The 14,394-nt window shown below is 40.4% G+C and overlaps 5 protein-coding genes across 11 annotated transcripts; 1 reads left to right on the plus strand and 4 right to left on the minus strand.

Annotated features, from left to right (window-relative positions):
• Positions 1-651: 651 nt before the first annotated feature.
• Positions 652-1,703, minus strand: LOC127255561 (protein PAM68, chloroplastic). The gene has a single exon (XM_051281147.1). The coding sequence runs from the start codon at positions 1,633-1,635 to the stop codon at positions 1,036-1,038; it is 600 nt and encodes a 199-aa protein (XP_051137104.1). The 5' UTR covers positions 1,636-1,703; the 3' UTR covers positions 652-1,035.
• An 899-nt stretch (positions 1,704-2,602) lies between these two features.
• Positions 2,603-4,012, minus strand: LOC127255490 (uncharacterized). Its single transcript, XM_051281019.1, has 3 exons — positions 3,602-4,012; positions 2,831-2,926; positions 2,603-2,716 (listed from the first exon to the last, which is right to left on the minus strand). Exons 1-3 carry the CDS (start codon positions 4,010-4,012, stop codon positions 2,603-2,605), a joined length of 621 nt encoding a protein of 206 aa, XP_051136976.1.
• On the minus strand, positions 3,512-7,366 carry LOC127255554 (disease resistance protein RPM1-like). 2 transcript variants are annotated; one of them, XM_051281134.1, is made up of 2 exons: positions 4,449-7,365; positions 3,512-4,038 (listed from the first exon to the last, which is right to left on the minus strand). In XM_051281134.1, the coding sequence occupies exon 1, from the start codon at positions 7,195-7,197 to the stop codon at positions 4,459-4,461; it is 2,739 nt and encodes a 912-aa protein (XP_051137091.1). In that variant the 5' UTR covers positions 7,198-7,365; the 3' UTR covers positions 3,512-4,038; positions 4,449-4,458. The 2 variants fall into 2 exon arrangements, with proteins under 2 accessions (XP_051137091.1, XP_051137092.1); XM_051281135.1 differs by having other exon boundaries at positions 3,964-4,059; positions 4,449-7,366.
• Positions 7,367-7,717: 351 nt separating this feature from the next.
• On the minus strand, positions 7,718-11,470 carry LOC127255556 (growth-regulating factor 3-like). Of its 6 annotated transcripts, none has more exons than XM_051281141.1 (7): positions 11,203-11,470; positions 11,049-11,107; positions 10,859-10,911; positions 10,345-10,682; positions 9,434-9,812; positions 8,064-8,536; positions 7,718-7,990 (listed from the first exon to the last, which is right to left on the minus strand). In XM_051281141.1, exons 4-7 carry the CDS (start codon positions 10,583-10,585, stop codon positions 7,983-7,985), a joined length of 1,101 nt encoding a protein of 366 aa, XP_051137098.1. In that variant the 5' UTR covers positions 10,586-10,682; positions 10,859-10,911; positions 11,049-11,107; positions 11,203-11,470; the 3' UTR covers positions 7,718-7,982. The 6 variants fall into 6 exon arrangements, with proteins under 6 accessions (XP_051137098.1, XP_051137095.1, XP_051137096.1 ...); XM_051281138.1 differs by having other exon boundaries at positions 11,187-11,470; XM_051281139.1 differs by lacking the exon at positions 10,859-10,911.
• A 513-nt stretch (positions 11,471-11,983) lies between these two features.
• Positions 11,984-14,296, plus strand: LOC127255560 (MOB kinase activator-like 1A). Its single transcript, XM_051281146.1, has 7 exons — positions 11,984-12,306; positions 12,786-12,834; positions 13,110-13,218; positions 13,354-13,447; positions 13,540-13,673; positions 13,753-13,916; positions 14,032-14,296. The coding sequence occupies exons 1-7, from the start codon at positions 12,284-12,286 to the stop codon at positions 14,101-14,103; spliced, it is 645 nt and encodes a 214-aa protein (XP_051137103.1). The 5' UTR covers positions 11,984-12,283; the 3' UTR covers positions 14,104-14,296.
• The last annotated feature ends 98 nt before the right edge of the window (positions 14,297-14,394 follow it).

The raw sequence follows: 14,394 nt of genomic DNA on the forward strand, positions 1-14,394 counted from the left end.
TGCTAGACTTATGTGTAAGATAATACTCTCTAGAGACACATTCGGTATCAACTTATGTGCAATAATAGATATTTTTAGCATCTTTGTAACGAGAGTAAACTATTTTTTTAGTTCCGTAACTGGACCTTCTTATCATTTCAGTTCCGTAAGTGGAGCATGTCGCAAACTAGCACCATAAGTGAAAAATTTTCGTTGTTTTAGTCCTTCGGCGCCGGAGACGCCCGCGTGGCTCGTCGGAGGTGACGTATCCGCCAGGTGTCGCTGACCGGGCGGACACGTGGATTTTTTTAAAAAAAAATTATTTTTAATTGATTTTAATTTTTATTTGTATTTTTTTATTTGCTCAAATTAAAAAAAAAATTTAAAAAAATAAAAAAAAAGAAAAAAAAAAGTAAATCCACGTGTCCGTCGGATGTCGCTGACTTGGCGGGACACCTGGAGGACACGTCACCTCCGGCGAGCCACGCGGACATCTCCGGCGCCGAAGGACTAAAACAACGAAAAACTTTCACTTATGGGACTAGTTTGCGACAGGCTTCACTTACGGGACTAAAATGATAAAAGAAAAAAAACAGTTTACCCTTGTAACAAAATATAAAATTTCAATACTATATTTTAAACATAATAACATGGAGCTATAAAAAAGGCAAGAACAAAAATACCATTTATATTCGAAAGCCATTAAATTAAACTATATCCAACTTCAATCCATGCCAAATCAAACATCAAATCTGGTAAATGAAAAACACAGCCCAACATCTGGTGTTGCACTATGCAATTCACAATCAATTTGATGGATTAGAGACTAGAGTTCTAATTTGTTATTTTTCTTATGTATTACACTCTATACTATTGAATTTCTCTGTCAACCACAAGATTTTGCTTATCTCAACTAGAAGTTCAATATCCATGTTCTGCTCAAATGGGCAAATATAAGCAGTAGAATACAGAAACCATTGAAGAGCAAAGAAGTAGAATATGATAACAGAAACTAGAGGCAAAATCAAGGGTTGTCGAAAGATAGATAGATAGATCCTACTTCTTCTTGGATCCTCCCCCACCCCAGAATGACTGCCAGAAAACAGGCCAATTCTTCTGAGCTTCATTCCAACCCAAGAACGAGCCTTCCCTTAAAGGATCCCAACTGGCTGACACAATTCCATAACTCACTCCCAAAAGGGCTGTCCCGAAGAAGATAAACGATACGATGACGGGCAGCCAACTGGGCACATCAATTTTGAGACCAACTTTCAGATAATAAAAGAAAGGGAAGAACAGAAGCCCTATGAAAAGTGGGGTTCCTACAGAAACTGCCATTCTGCTCATCATACGGTTAGTCACAATCTCTGGGATAACACCTTCTTCTCTGGTATCTTCTTCCTCACCCTCGTCCTCATCTTCTTCTCCACTGTCATAGTTCTTTCTGGGTTTCTTGGACTTTTTGGTGTTCTTTGGGGTAGGTCCAAATCCTTTGGGGGAATTCAGCGTGGCTGAAACTGGTTTAGGGAGGATTAAATGGGATTGGGTATTGGAGAGTGTTGGTGAAAGGATTGGGAATTGGGTTCTTTGTTTGGTGGAGGGTAATGAAGGTGGAAGTGGTAATGGATGTGCTCTTACATAGGTGTAGATTCCCATGATTTGTCCTAACAGGGTTTAGAAGGTTTCCATGTATTCTGAAATGGTTGGCACTTGGCAGAAGTGAGTCCTTAGAATTGGTGGCATAAAGATGGCCTATCTGGTTCGTATCAGGGTACATTTACCAAACTAACCCTAAAAAATGTCTACTCTTTGATTTATGAATTCCGAATCCCTAAACTTAGCAGGCTTCGTATATTCCAATCACTTGTTCCATACTAAATGATCTAGAAAGGTTTTCTTTCCAACGAAAGATATAGGGAAAACTGTGATTCTGTCTACACTAAATAAGACTCTTAAATGGGGTCTCTACACAACTTCCCCAACCTATGGATTACAATTCTATGAAGATAATTGTACTAGTTTAAGATAATGTAGTTAGCACACAATTTAATGTTATATGGCTAGGTTTAAGCAGAAACTCATAACATGGACATCTATATCCATTTATATCGGTCCATTTAATAACTACATTACTGATGAATTAACCATGAAAGCTCTTTGCCAATCACATGATCCCTACCAAGCTCAAAGTTACTCTGAAATAAAAGCAGTTTGCATGCCAATATAGAATTTTCCCGTCTAATTAAGTATCAAAAACCATAGAAAAGAAGGCTTCAGAGATTATTTACCTTAGGAGCTTCCAGCAAGTATTAAATCAAGGTGCAGTCGATGAGATCCCAAACCGACTCCGAAGTGACTCGATACCTTTTTCAGAAGTTGTTGCAAGCTCAGGAATGATTACTTTGCCAACTGAAATGCTCGCGCAGTCACAATGGAAGAAAGATGAATGGAATTAGTTAGCTTAAGGATGGAGAAATTCTATCAGGCAATGTCAAGAATAGAATGTGCTTGGTAAGGTCATGGTATACCAGGATAAAGATTTACTCCATACATGACAAATTGCTAGGGATAGATAAATGGTGCACAAAAGAAATGGGGGCAAGTTATGGCTGGACTTCAGGTGTCAATGCTTACATAACATGGTTAAATTATGGTCAGCATATTTTCTTATGAAGGAGTAGGACTTACGACGAGATGCATTGTGCTGAGCATCTGCTATAAACTCGGCAAATGAAGCCTGGAAAAAATTACAATATTAGATGGATGGAAAGATAGAAGAGGATATATGATGTAAACTGCAGTTGTTAATGGTTGGAAGTCACGATTCTAGCAACCTAATTAATCAACTTACCTTCATTGCTTTTCGTCCTTCATTAATTTGTTCAGACATGTTCTTGTACTCTTTCTCGGCTTCATCCATTACTTGTTGACAAGCTTGAGTTTGAATCTGTTTCAGAGATGGAAAATAGTCAATTCCTCCTATTACAGAACATCATGTTTGAAATCTGGTATTGGCAGGTAGTGTCCTGTAATGAATTTAGAAAAATATAGAATTCTAGGTTTAGGTTAAATAGAAAGATAAAATAAAATGATTTCTATGGTTCCTTCACAGTTCAACACCATAGCGAATCTAAGTCCAGATCAACCAACATCCAGAAAGCATGCTTGTGGTGAACTTTAGTTATATGCTTTTGCAATAAAGAATGAAATCAACTCAAAGTGATTCCCATACATTGCAAATAAGTGAATAGGTCCTATGAGTGTCCTGATCTGTAAAGCAGATTATGGTTTCTTATGATACATCAAACTTTTTGCCATACAGATTGTTCATGTGACGTCCACTCACAGGCATAGAAAACAATAAATTAAATGCAGCAAACGTTTGGTGTTTATACGTGGTACTTGGACTACATTTAAAACTAAACAGTAAATCCAAAAATAGGATTCGAAAATCATAAATGATTTACAAAAATGAGTTAATGATAGTCATATATTAATCACAACCAAATATTAGAAATAGACAACTAAGAACGACTCGAAGAACAAAGGAATTGCTATATACAGAATCAATATTACAGATATCTACCAGTTATATCAACAGCAAGACAAGTCATACAACAACCTTGAAGCGTTTCTGAAGGCGACAGTGCGATGCCTCAATATCCTTCAAAATCTCGGAATGCGATCTTTCCAGTCGGCGCTTGAGCGAGTCCACATTAGTTGAGACCATTTCCTTCAGATCTGAGATCGTGTTTACACTCTTCAGAGATGGAGACAATCCAGTTGGTTGCATCCGCTTAATTCCCGATGTACCTGCACTGCTATTTTTGTTGCTTCTCTTCAAGGCTTCCGCAATATCGCGCAATCCGCTGAAATTTAAAGCGAATTGTGATGCAGGAGATTCAGCCGGCGATAGCGTCGGACTTTCTGCCGCCGCCGCCGCCGCCGCCGCCGCTTCAGCTGGCGTCTCAGGCCGACGTGATGCTAGAAACGCTGCCTCTGCTGCTAATTTCCTCGTCGCTCGCCTCCTCATCTCTCGATCTCAGAGCTTCCCCCTTCCTATTTGATTTCAAATAGAGCCTGAAATTTAGGTATATATAGACGCGCCAAATTTTTTAAATATAAAAAAAATGTTTTAGAAAAGTACTCATTGTCGTCTCATATCCCACAGTTTATGTGGGACTTGCATTCTATTCAACTATTCAATCTGATTACGTACCTTAATTTCATTTTAAATATTTTAATTTATTTTTTTTAATTTTAATTAAACTAATTAGTTATTTTAAATTTAATTTATTAATTATTCATATTATAAAATAATTATTTTCAATAATTATATTCCTCATAAAATATAAATACAGTGTATAGTATTATTCTGCATGCAATACTTCTTAATACAAATAATTACATAATGCAACAGATCCAAAAAAACCAGTAAATTGTTGAAGAGCAAATGGAGAATAAATTACCAACAGATAATCAATTATGCTCTCCATAAAGAACTGAAGAAGTTCTCTCGTAGACTTTGCTGGGAATCAGCCTCAGCTTCGAAAGCTCAACTCTATTGTTTGAATATATAATAGCAATGAGTTCCTCCGACATATGATTCAGCTGGAGCTTCTCCAGATTTCTAAGATATTCGATTCCCGGAGGAACACGCCTCAGCCGTTTGCACTTATTCAAAGTCATCCGCATAAGCTTTGGCATCGTTCCCTCGTGGATCACAATCTCAACCAATTCCGGAAAACGGCTGATATACAAGTCCTCCAATCTCAGGAACCCTGTCTCGAAGCATAGTTCTTTAATTTCGTCGCTGCAGGCATTGATCAATGTAAGGCGTTCCAGGACGGGCAACTTGCTTAAGCATGGAATCGGATCCATCGTCAGCTGGCTCCAGTGCAAGTGCAAATACATCACATTGCGAAGCGAACTAAGCCAATGGGGGATGTCGCGTAATCGCCCTGCTAGAGTGAGTTTCCTGAGAACCAAAGGAGTCGACGATAGTCCTCCGATTTGGAGGTACTCGTTTTCATCTTTCGCTACGAGGAGGAGGTGATGGAGATCCTTCATTTTCTCAATGGACGCGCACAGTGCGGTTCCATCATCTTCTTTAAGATTTGTCAGCTCAAGTCGCCGGAGCTGTGTCAGCTCCCCGATCCTTTGCACAAGGTCGGAATTTGCTTCGAGGCAATTCACAACCTGTAAGTCCTTTAACTCTACGATAGTGTTCGGACCCTTCATTCCACTTACGTAGTAGAATACTTCTTCGTCGGATCCTGTGTAAACGAGTAGATGCCTCAGCTTGCGCAGCTTTCCGATTTCTTTGGGGAGCTCCTTTATCAGTGTTCTTCTGATGTCGAGTGTCTGAAGATTCCGAAGCCTGCTAATAGACACCGGGAGCTCGCTGATCTTAGTGTGCTTCAGCCCCAAGTATCGAAGATTGAATAGCTTACCCAAAGTTTTCGGCAAGCTATCAATTGGCGCGCCGATCAGTTCCAGTACTCGTAACAGTCTAAAATTTGACAAAACACCGTCTAGTGGGAAGCCCTCCCGATCTTTAACATTGAAGGCACAGAAAGTGCGAAGATACCGCATGTCCTGCCCTGGACGATACGATGACCAATCAGAAACATGAAGGGATATTCGTCGCGCTTTGATCTCAACTTCCAGATCTTGCGGAATACAGATTGACAAGAAGTTCTCCCTCTCGGAGATGAAATGTGCGATCTCCCACATCAGATCGTGCAGTTTGCAGAGCTTAGGCCTCATCAGACTGTTGTGCTTCTCAACTTGAAGAATGTTCCGATGGATCAATTCTCTCAAGTAGATCTTCCCTACATCTTCGAGGGACAGCCCTTTCCTTTCTTCCAGAAACCCTTCGGCCATCCACATTCTGATCAGCCGGCCTGCGCCAACCCATTGCTCGATCGGAAAACAGCAACAATACATAAAGCAGTTCTTCAGAAAATACGGTAACTCCTTGATGCTAAGGAACAAGATTGTTTTCACTTCATCCAGCAATGGATTCTCAGTTATATGCCAGTTTAGGCTGTTGTATACCTCCCTCCATTTTAGCTCGGTTCGATCCTTGGGAGCCATTAGGCCACCTAATGCAAGGATTGCAAGAGGCAGACCATCGCATTTGTCGAGCAATTTCGAGGCTATGTCCTGAAGCTCCAGAGGACAAGGCTCACCGCAGAAGGCCTTGTTGCAGAAGAGTTTCCATGCTTCTTCCTTTAACAATGGCTTGCAATGGAGGACATGGCTGCCTGCACCGTAAGGGTAAGATGCTATGTCCTCCATACGAGTTGTGATTATTACTCTGCTTCCATTGTTGTGATCTGGAAGAGCAGCGTTCACCTGCTTCCACAGAATACTGCTCCATACATCGTCGAGAACAATTAGGTATCTCTTACCTTCAAACAGGTTGACGATGGTCTCCACCAGCTGTTTGTAGTTCGTCGCGAAATCAGGGGAAGCCGATTTCGAACTTGATAAGGCTTTGATTATCTCCTTGAGAAGCTCCTCGATCATGTACTTCTGGGAAACCGACACCCACACGAAGCAATCGAAGGATTTCTTCACGGCGAGGGAGTTGTAGGCGTGAGCAGCTAGGGTTGTTTTGCCGGAACCGCCCATACCGACAATGGATGTGACAGTGCGCTGCTTCTCCCCGTCGATCAACCATTCCAAAAGCTGATGGCTTTCTTCGTCGATTCCAATGATGGCGGTGTTCTCCACGAAGAAGGAGGTTTCCCCAATGTTTTGGGCATAATTGAGGGAGTGATGGTGGTTAGGGATTTTTTCTCTGTTACTGAGATCGTACCTCTTGCTTCTCTTCGCGATGTCCTTAATTTCACGTTTGAATTCCTTCAACCGATTCACCGTCCGGCAACGGTTCCACATCTCCTTGGGGAAGACGACGGCTCTGCGGAGGAACCCTAGGAATCCGCCGTGCTTGACGCTGTACAGGTGGTAGAGAAATTCGTCCAGAACATCTTCAGCCTTCAACGCTGCATCCCTCACTTGCGTCGCCCAACAGGAGAGGCCGTCGTGCCCGTCCTTGTACCTCTCAGCATCTCGCAGGAACGACTGCATGCTCTCCAGTTCCAGCTTGATCTTCGACACTTCGGGGCGGATTCCTTCGAAGTCGAATCCTGGTGAGTAAAGGATGAGATCGATCGTCAGTTTCAGGACCTCTACAGCAGCCTCCGCCATTGATGAACTCGATTTTCGCTTCCTAGATTTAATCAGCAATGACGAATTCTCTGTGCTGCGGCAGAAATGATTGATGGTGGGGAACTACTATAATGCCCATTCGCCGGGACCTACTTGGTGGACCTTTCCACGTATGTTCCCGGAGGCTCTGCTGCCCTTGATGGCCATCTCCTCACAAACACACACAAACTTTTTATCGTTTGGTACAGAGATGCAGAGCGCACTAATGAAAAATGTCAACCGTTGGATCAAATTCACAATGTACGGTTCCGATGATCAAGCCCTTTACATTTTCGTCTGGTAGTTCGTTTGAATGGTCTTGCGAAAAATATCAGTACTATTTTTTTATTTTTTATTTTTATTGAGTATGTGTTTCTTTTCATAATATTTATTAAAAACTAATAATTATTATCCACAAATTTATACACAATAATCATTTCACATTCAATTATCATCACGACACAAATTATGATTCAATTATCATGAACAACAGAGACTACGACAAGCACAAACCCAGAAAAAAGAAACAAACGACAGAAATTTGCTCCAAAATTGAAACTAAGTTATCAACGCATCACTATTACACTAATAGTGTCTCCGATCTTGATTTGGTCTCACAGTACTCAATTTTTATTCAACACTTGGATCGATTTTACATCGATCGAAAACAGTCCATGGCTCTTTACAACACAAAGAGTTCATTCGCCTAACCGCAGCATCGATGACATAAAACTAAGCGTCGATACACCCGATCGGGTTTCCGGCAATCGCTCATATCTCTCACTTCATGCATCTGCATTATCATCTACCAGTAAGTATTTCATATCAATCATGCGTAAGATGGACAAAAAATCATCTCGGCTTACCGTTTGGCGAAAAAGCACTTCCGGAGGAAAAATTCGACGACGCCCTCGGGATTGAGATGGAGAGCTGAGTAGAGGAGAACACGTTGGCGTTGGATCGGTTGTTGTCGTCGTCGAGAGCGGACCATGACTCTCTAGTGGTGGGCCATTCGCTGAAGAAAGGGTGGATGGGATGCTGCTGTTCTTGCTTTATGGGATCTGATGGACCGCCGGGATTGCTCCCCAAAAAGCAGTGCTGATGCATCTGCTGTTTCGACACGGCACTGCCGATAGCATCGAATGTGCAGGTCGTGCTTGCGGTGGGGCCCATCATGTGGGGTTCGGCTTTGTGTTTTAGCATCGAGGTTGAATTGACTTGAGATGGGATGAGTCGCCAGGTACCGGAGCTGGAGCCTAAACCGAGATTCCCGGCACTTCCGGAAGCTTCCGGAGAGAAACGGTGTTCGCTGTTGTCCGGAGTTTGTCCGTGGACGTACCTGCAGAATCGAGTTGATTATGATATCAAGATCGAGAAAGAACCTGCTGTAAGATAGCTGTAATTTGCTTTACGGACAATATTGAAAAATCGATGACTAGATGCATAAACAAAAGGAAGTTCCACAAATTATTACATGCTTTGAAGCGAGGCTAACGACCGATGACTAGATGCATAGACAAAGAGAAGTCCCCACAAATTATTACATGCGTGTAGGGTCGTAAGATCATGGGCTAGACTAAAGTCTACTTGTTCACATCAGATTACGTCATTAAGTCATCTACTAAAATGAAAATTGTGAAACACATTGCTATAAGACAACTTTGATTTTGTGAGGGGTTGATTTGTATGTCTACATGTAAGAAACAGAAAGTAGAAGCTATTCATCATATTATAGCAGTATTTGTTCGATACTACGAAGCACCTCTAAGGATATATGCATACAAAAATATAAAGATCACATTAGTGACAAATATAGTCAGTTCATATACATGCACTCAAATATTTTTCCTATTTTCAGGACATTCTGAAGAAATCGTATTGTCGCCACATGTTCATAATTCCCCAAGTGCATTTAGATGCATTGTTGCTTTTCATGTTCTACTAGATTTGAAAATATTTCATAAAAAGTTATAAAAAGGGAACACGTGTCGAACATTTTGATCATTCTCTATTACCTAACATCGTAAGGATATGTTCATTTTCCTTACAAGCTATGCTTTTTCTATAACGCTTACTGGTATATACGACAAACATTCCATCTAGATTACGACACTTAGTCCTAGCGTAAGTCAAAGGAATAGCGTCTAGCAATAAATTATCTTGTCTAGTAACAATAAACATATTCTCACGACTTCTAAACCATTGAAAAATTGACTAATCTTTAAAAAAGGAGCACCTGAATTCCTTGTTGTCAATCCCATAAGAGATGGGCTCCACTTGCAGCTTCGTCGCATTGCTCCCAAACGACGATCCTTCCGAGCCAACATTCATATACAATGGCATGTTCTGGAAGCTTCCAGAACCACCACCTTGGAAGTTTCCAACATTACTCGCACATCCAGTAGACATCTGCGACTTCGCAGCCGGCAAAGGCTGCGAAGTAGGTTGGGATTCCACAGGCTTTCTTGAACGGTTGCGACCGCGGTGCATGTGCCGCTCGCAATATTTGGAGTCGGGATGCGCATCTTTGGAGCACCTCCACTTCTTCCCATCAGTCCTACGACATCTCCCCGGCTCAGGATCAAATTTCTTCCCGTAGTATGAACAATATCCCACTGCATCAACAACCAAATTTAATACATACAATCATTAAACATCATTCTTGATTGTCGACAATAATGATCAATCACATTTTAAAGGCTTCTAAACATCTATAACTTTCGAAAGCCGGAACTACAATGCAAAAAAATCAATTTTCAAACAAACTAATCCACAAGAAATATGCCATTTCTACTTAATATTGCATTTATGTACAAATATACCACAACCATTTACACATTAAATTTGTCAAAACTTTTGTATACTTTATAAAATACCCTACTTTATGTCACCATCCACTAATATAATACTATATTATTAAACTCAGCTCAAATCCGCATATATTTCGCGAACAGAAGGAGTAATTCATATTAGTGTTTCTAAAATACTCTACTTTACGATCAAAATCAATTGTGCATTCATAAAATCTCAGACGGAGAGAGTAATTCACTGCGAATCCTTGTCAATCAAGAACACCAAATTTGGGGCATTAAAGCTCATACTTATGCAACAATTAAGATGATCAAATGCATCACATGACATGATTACATGAAGGATGATGGAAGTATCGGGAAGATATGGCCTCAAAGCTGCGGCGAATAGGCACCACCAGGTCCGGCGGCACCGGCACGCCGGCGACGAGGTACTTGTATATCATGGCTTGATGCTCAAGCTCCTGCCATTGCACTGCAGTGAAGGGGGGCTTATACATCCCATACCCCACCTCCACCCCACTCCCCGCCCCCATCCCCACCCCTACAGTCACTGATGTTGATGCAGTTCCACTCATCTTCCCTTCTCACAGCTCACTAACTTTTGTTCTACAAATACAGACCTGAATTCTTTGCAGCTATTACGTACTCTACCTTCTTCACTTCCCACGGAACCTGCAGCCATAGCCAACATGAATTTCAGTGAGCAAATAACAAAATAGGAACAAAGATATGCACACATGCAAAGAGGGCAAATATTCAAGGGTTTCAAGATGCGATTTTTATTTTATTAATTTTGGGGAAACGTAAGTAATAAAGGAGTAGTAAAGAAAAAGAAAACAAGAACAAACATCGGCGGAACAGCCCATGTTACGCATATAGATGAAGTGCTTGTTGAAAAAAGCTGCAGCCAGAAAAAAATAAATAAAAAATTCAAGAACACGTAACCCAAAGGTGAAAAAAAAAATAAGGAAAGAAAAAAGACATTCGACTACACCAAACACGGAGACAATTTCAGAGCAAGTCAGAGCATTTCTTCACCTAGTAAGAAGCAGATCTAGGGTTCACCCAAACATGGAAGGATAGACAGACGGAACGACCTTAGACAAGAGAGAAAATATTCGATTTAGATAAAGAAAAACACACACAGATAGAGAAAAAAAAAAAAAAAATTCCAACTTTTTTCTTCAAGTACACTGATGAAAACACTGCGACAATCTGAAAGACTGAAAACCCAAACTTTAGTCTATTGCTGCTCGCCTAAAAGTACGATTACGGGGCATTTTTTTTGTTTTGTTTTTGTGGGGGTTCTTGTTGGGAGGGTTTTGCTTGAGCTTCGAGAATGAATAAATGGTGGGTTTATTGTGTGCTGAGAGTCGAGGGGGCAGGAGGGGCGGTGGGAGGCAACATGGTATGAGGTGGGTCTGGGGATTGATTGATTGTGTGGGTGGGGTTTGATGGAGAGCTTAAAAGTGTGTGTGTTTGGGGGTGGGGGGTGGGGGTAGGGTGTAAATGTTCTAATGCTTGTGAGTGCTGTACAGTGGTGGGTGGTCCAATGATGTTACACCTCCTCACGTGATTGAATGATGACCACAGTATGCAACCTTTGTCCTTAAGTTTTCGTCAGATTCCATTCCAAAACATCAACAAGACTCGACTTTGCGATAAGAAACTATGGATCGAATGGGAGAGTTGTCCCGCCAAGAAGGGCATTATCATATTTAACAAAGTTCAGATTTTTGTTCAGGCTTTGGTGAATCAGAAGGGATGAAGGGACTGTTCGAAACAAAATACAGTGCACAAATTTGTGGGCTTTTGTGGTACTGTATGGGTTGGCCCAAATTTATTTCGAATTTTTGGGATGATCCACACCCTTCATTCTTGCAAGAATGGACGGCCAGGATTCATCTAGTGCTCTGGTCAGAGAGTTTCAAGAATCACCTTGTTTGTTTACGCTGAAGAAGGCAAGTATGTCAGAATCATTGATGAAGAATTGAAGAGCCAGCCAGGCAGAGTCAACTCGATTGCAAGAGAATTAAGGAATTTATATATATATATATATAATATTCACCGATTATTCCACAATCTCAGAACCCAACCTGGCGGTGTTGTATTTATCATTGGACGGGGTGCCAGTCGACAGTCGACAGTCAGTGGTGCTCCACAGGCACAGCTTTTTCTTGGTCGACACTTACGACATTAATATTTAAGCCCACAAGTCTTTATACCATATTCCTTGTAAATAGTCCCCCGCCTTTACACCGTTCGACGCTCCCATGAGTCTCTTCGGCCTCGGCAGGTAATTTTCGTAACGGGATCTTTCAATTATTGCAGTTAATTGCTCTGTGGTTGCTTTAATCAGATCTATGGTTTCGTATTGGGCATCTTGTTTTTGTTTTTGTATCTGCTGCTCTTTTGATTGATGATTACAGTTACTGTATGCTGCTAATGGAGGAAGGGCATAAAGTGATTGATTATCTTTAAGTTAATTGAATTAGATGTGTTCAACGGTCAGTGGTGATATTAGTGACCTTTTGTATATTATATCTGCATCTTTGGTAATTCAAAACATGAATGTTTGTGATGTCTCAAGTTCCTTTATATGAGGTGGTGATTCAGTTTTCTTGGAACTGGTTCTTTCATGGCTTCATTTGTTTTGTTATCTTAGTACCTAACTGTAAGAAGTTTCCAAGGAGCAGAATGGTAACTTTAGGTTTCTTCAGTTTCATCCAGTTATGTGTTCATTCTAATTTGCATCTTATTTGAAATTTTGAACAGGAATCAAAAAACTTTCCGCCCCAAAAAAAGTGCTCCATCAGGGAGTAAGGTAGCCATCTTTGCCGCATCAATATATATATATGGTTCTCTGTTAGTTCTCGATCTTATTTTTCACAAATTTTCTTTGTTCTGTTAAGTTATACTAATCAGTCTTGTAGACGAGTTAGTAAAGTTGGTTCATTGCCTTATCTGCCGTGATTCATTTATATATGGATTAGGGATCAGAGTTGTTACTTTTTATTTTTGTTTTCCATATTAGCTATCAGATTGTTTTGTGACAACTGTAATGTGAATCTTAAAATCTTTAATGCATGTTTGCTGCAGGGAGCACAACTAAGAAAACATATCGATGCCACTCTAGGTAGTGGAAATTTGAGAGAAGCTGTAAGGCTACCTCCCGGGGAAGATATTAATGAATGGCTTGCTGTCAATAGTACTCTCTCTCTCTCTCTAAATCTCTCTGTGTTGTCTGCGCATCGTAAATATCAAGAAAAAGACTTTGAGAGGATTCCCTTCTCCGATCCATCTTGGAATCAAAATTGTAAACTCTGTGATTTTTATTTTTCAGCTGTTGATTTCTTCAACCAGGTGAATCTTCTCTATGGCACCCTCACCGAGTTTTGTACTGCAGACAACTGCCCGACAATGTCTGCTGGACCTAAGTATGCCATGGATCATATTCTTGCTAGCAATTATGTTATGTGTTAATTATAAGTGTTCAAACTGTTCTCACCTGAACACAAGTTTTCTGCAGGTATGAATATAGATGGGCAGACGGCGTACAAATAAAAAAACCAATTGAAGTGTCAGCTCCTAAATATGTCGAATATTTAATGGAGTGGATTGAAGCACAGTTGGATGACGAGTCGATATTTCCTCAAAAGCTCGGTAATAATGGCCTCTAATTCTGGTTGTTTACTTTCTGTTGTTTGATGTAAAATTCTGATGAAAACATGCAAATTTGTAGGTGCCCCGTTTCCTCCTAACTTCAGGGAAGTTGTGAAGACAATATTTAAACGGCTGTTCCGCGTGTATGCACATATTTATCACTCCCATTTTCAAAAAATTGTCAGCCTTAAGGAGGAAGCTCATCTAAATACCTGCTTCAAGCATTTTATTCTATTTACATGTGTAAGTCATTTTAATTTCTTGAATTTTGGCATTAGGGTATTCTACAATCCCGTCTTCGAACATATGAATTATTTGACTAATCTTTCAATATATTTTCTACGGCATTGTTCTGCAGGAATTCAATCTGATTGACAGGAAAGAACTCGCCCCGCTCCAAGAGCTCATAGAATCCATTGTCCCTTACTGAACAACATGATTGCCTATTTACTCATTTCATGCCGAAATTAAAATAAGTGTTTGCTTAAATTCCGCAGCATTATTAAAGATTGGTGTGCAGCTATTGTGAGAGATTGAGGTTCAAAAAATACTGTTGCTTCTGTATTGTACTTTTTGTCCTTCTTGCTCTGTATATTAAACTCTTCAAAAACTTTTTTTACTAATCAAAGTGTATTTTAGTACTTTGTTTTGAGTTCAATAGAACACTTGTGGTTTAATTAGCAAATGCTTACATAATTGTCCAAAGGAATGTTACTTCTAT

Source organism: Andrographis paniculata, unplaced genomic scaffold (genome assembly GCF_009805555.1).
Source record: "Andrographis paniculata isolate CXL003 unplaced genomic scaffold, ASM980555v1 Contig54END, whole genome shotgun sequence".
NCBI lineage: Eukaryota > Viridiplantae > Streptophyta > Magnoliopsida > Lamiales > Acanthaceae > Andrographis > Andrographis paniculata.

Excerpts from the sequence above, each read along its gene's own strand:
- LOC127255556 (XM_051281142.1), bottom strand. The coding sequence starts at position 10,585 with ATGAGTGGAACTGCATCAACATCAGTGACTGTAGGGGTGGGGATGGGG. Across the intron at positions 9,813-10,344 it reads ATACTTCCATCATCCTTCAT|TGGGATATTGTTCATACTAC; the intron begins GTAATCATGTCA and ends TTGTTGATGCAG. Across the intron at positions 8,537-9,433 it reads ATTGACAACAAGGAATTCAG|GTACGTCCACGGACAAACTC; the intron begins GTGCTCCTTTTT and ends TCGATTCTGCAG.
- LOC127255554 (XM_051281134.1), bottom strand. The coding sequence starts at position 7,197 with ATGGCGGAGGCTGCTGTAGAGGTCCTGAAACTGACGATCGATCTCATC.
- LOC127255490 (XM_051281019.1), bottom strand. The coding sequence starts at position 4,012 with ATGAGGAGGCGAGCGACGAGGAAATTAGCAGCAGAGGCAGCGTTTCTA. Across the intron at positions 2,927-3,601 it reads GCCTTCAGAAACGCTTCAAG|ATTCAAACTCAAGCTTGTCA; the intron begins GTTGTTGTATGA and ends TCTCTGAAACAG. Across the intron at positions 2,717-2,830 it reads AAGGACGAAAAGCAATGAAG|GCTTCATTTGCCGAGTTTAT; the intron begins GTAAGTTGATTA and ends AATTTTTTCCAG.
- LOC127255560 (XM_051281146.1), top strand. The coding sequence starts at position 12,284 with ATGAGTCTCTTCGGCCTCGGCAG. Across the intron at positions 13,674-13,752 it reads GATATTTCCTCAAAAGCTCG|GTGCCCCGTTTCCTCCTAAC; the intron begins GTAATAATGGCC and ends GCAAATTTGTAG. Across the intron at positions 13,917-14,031 it reads ATTTTATTCTATTTACATGT|GAATTCAATCTGATTGACAG; the intron begins GTAAGTCATTTT and ends ATTGTTCTGCAG.
- LOC127255561 (XM_051281147.1), bottom strand. The coding sequence starts at position 1,635 with ATGGGAATCTACACCTATGTAAGAGCACATCCATTACCACTTCCACCT.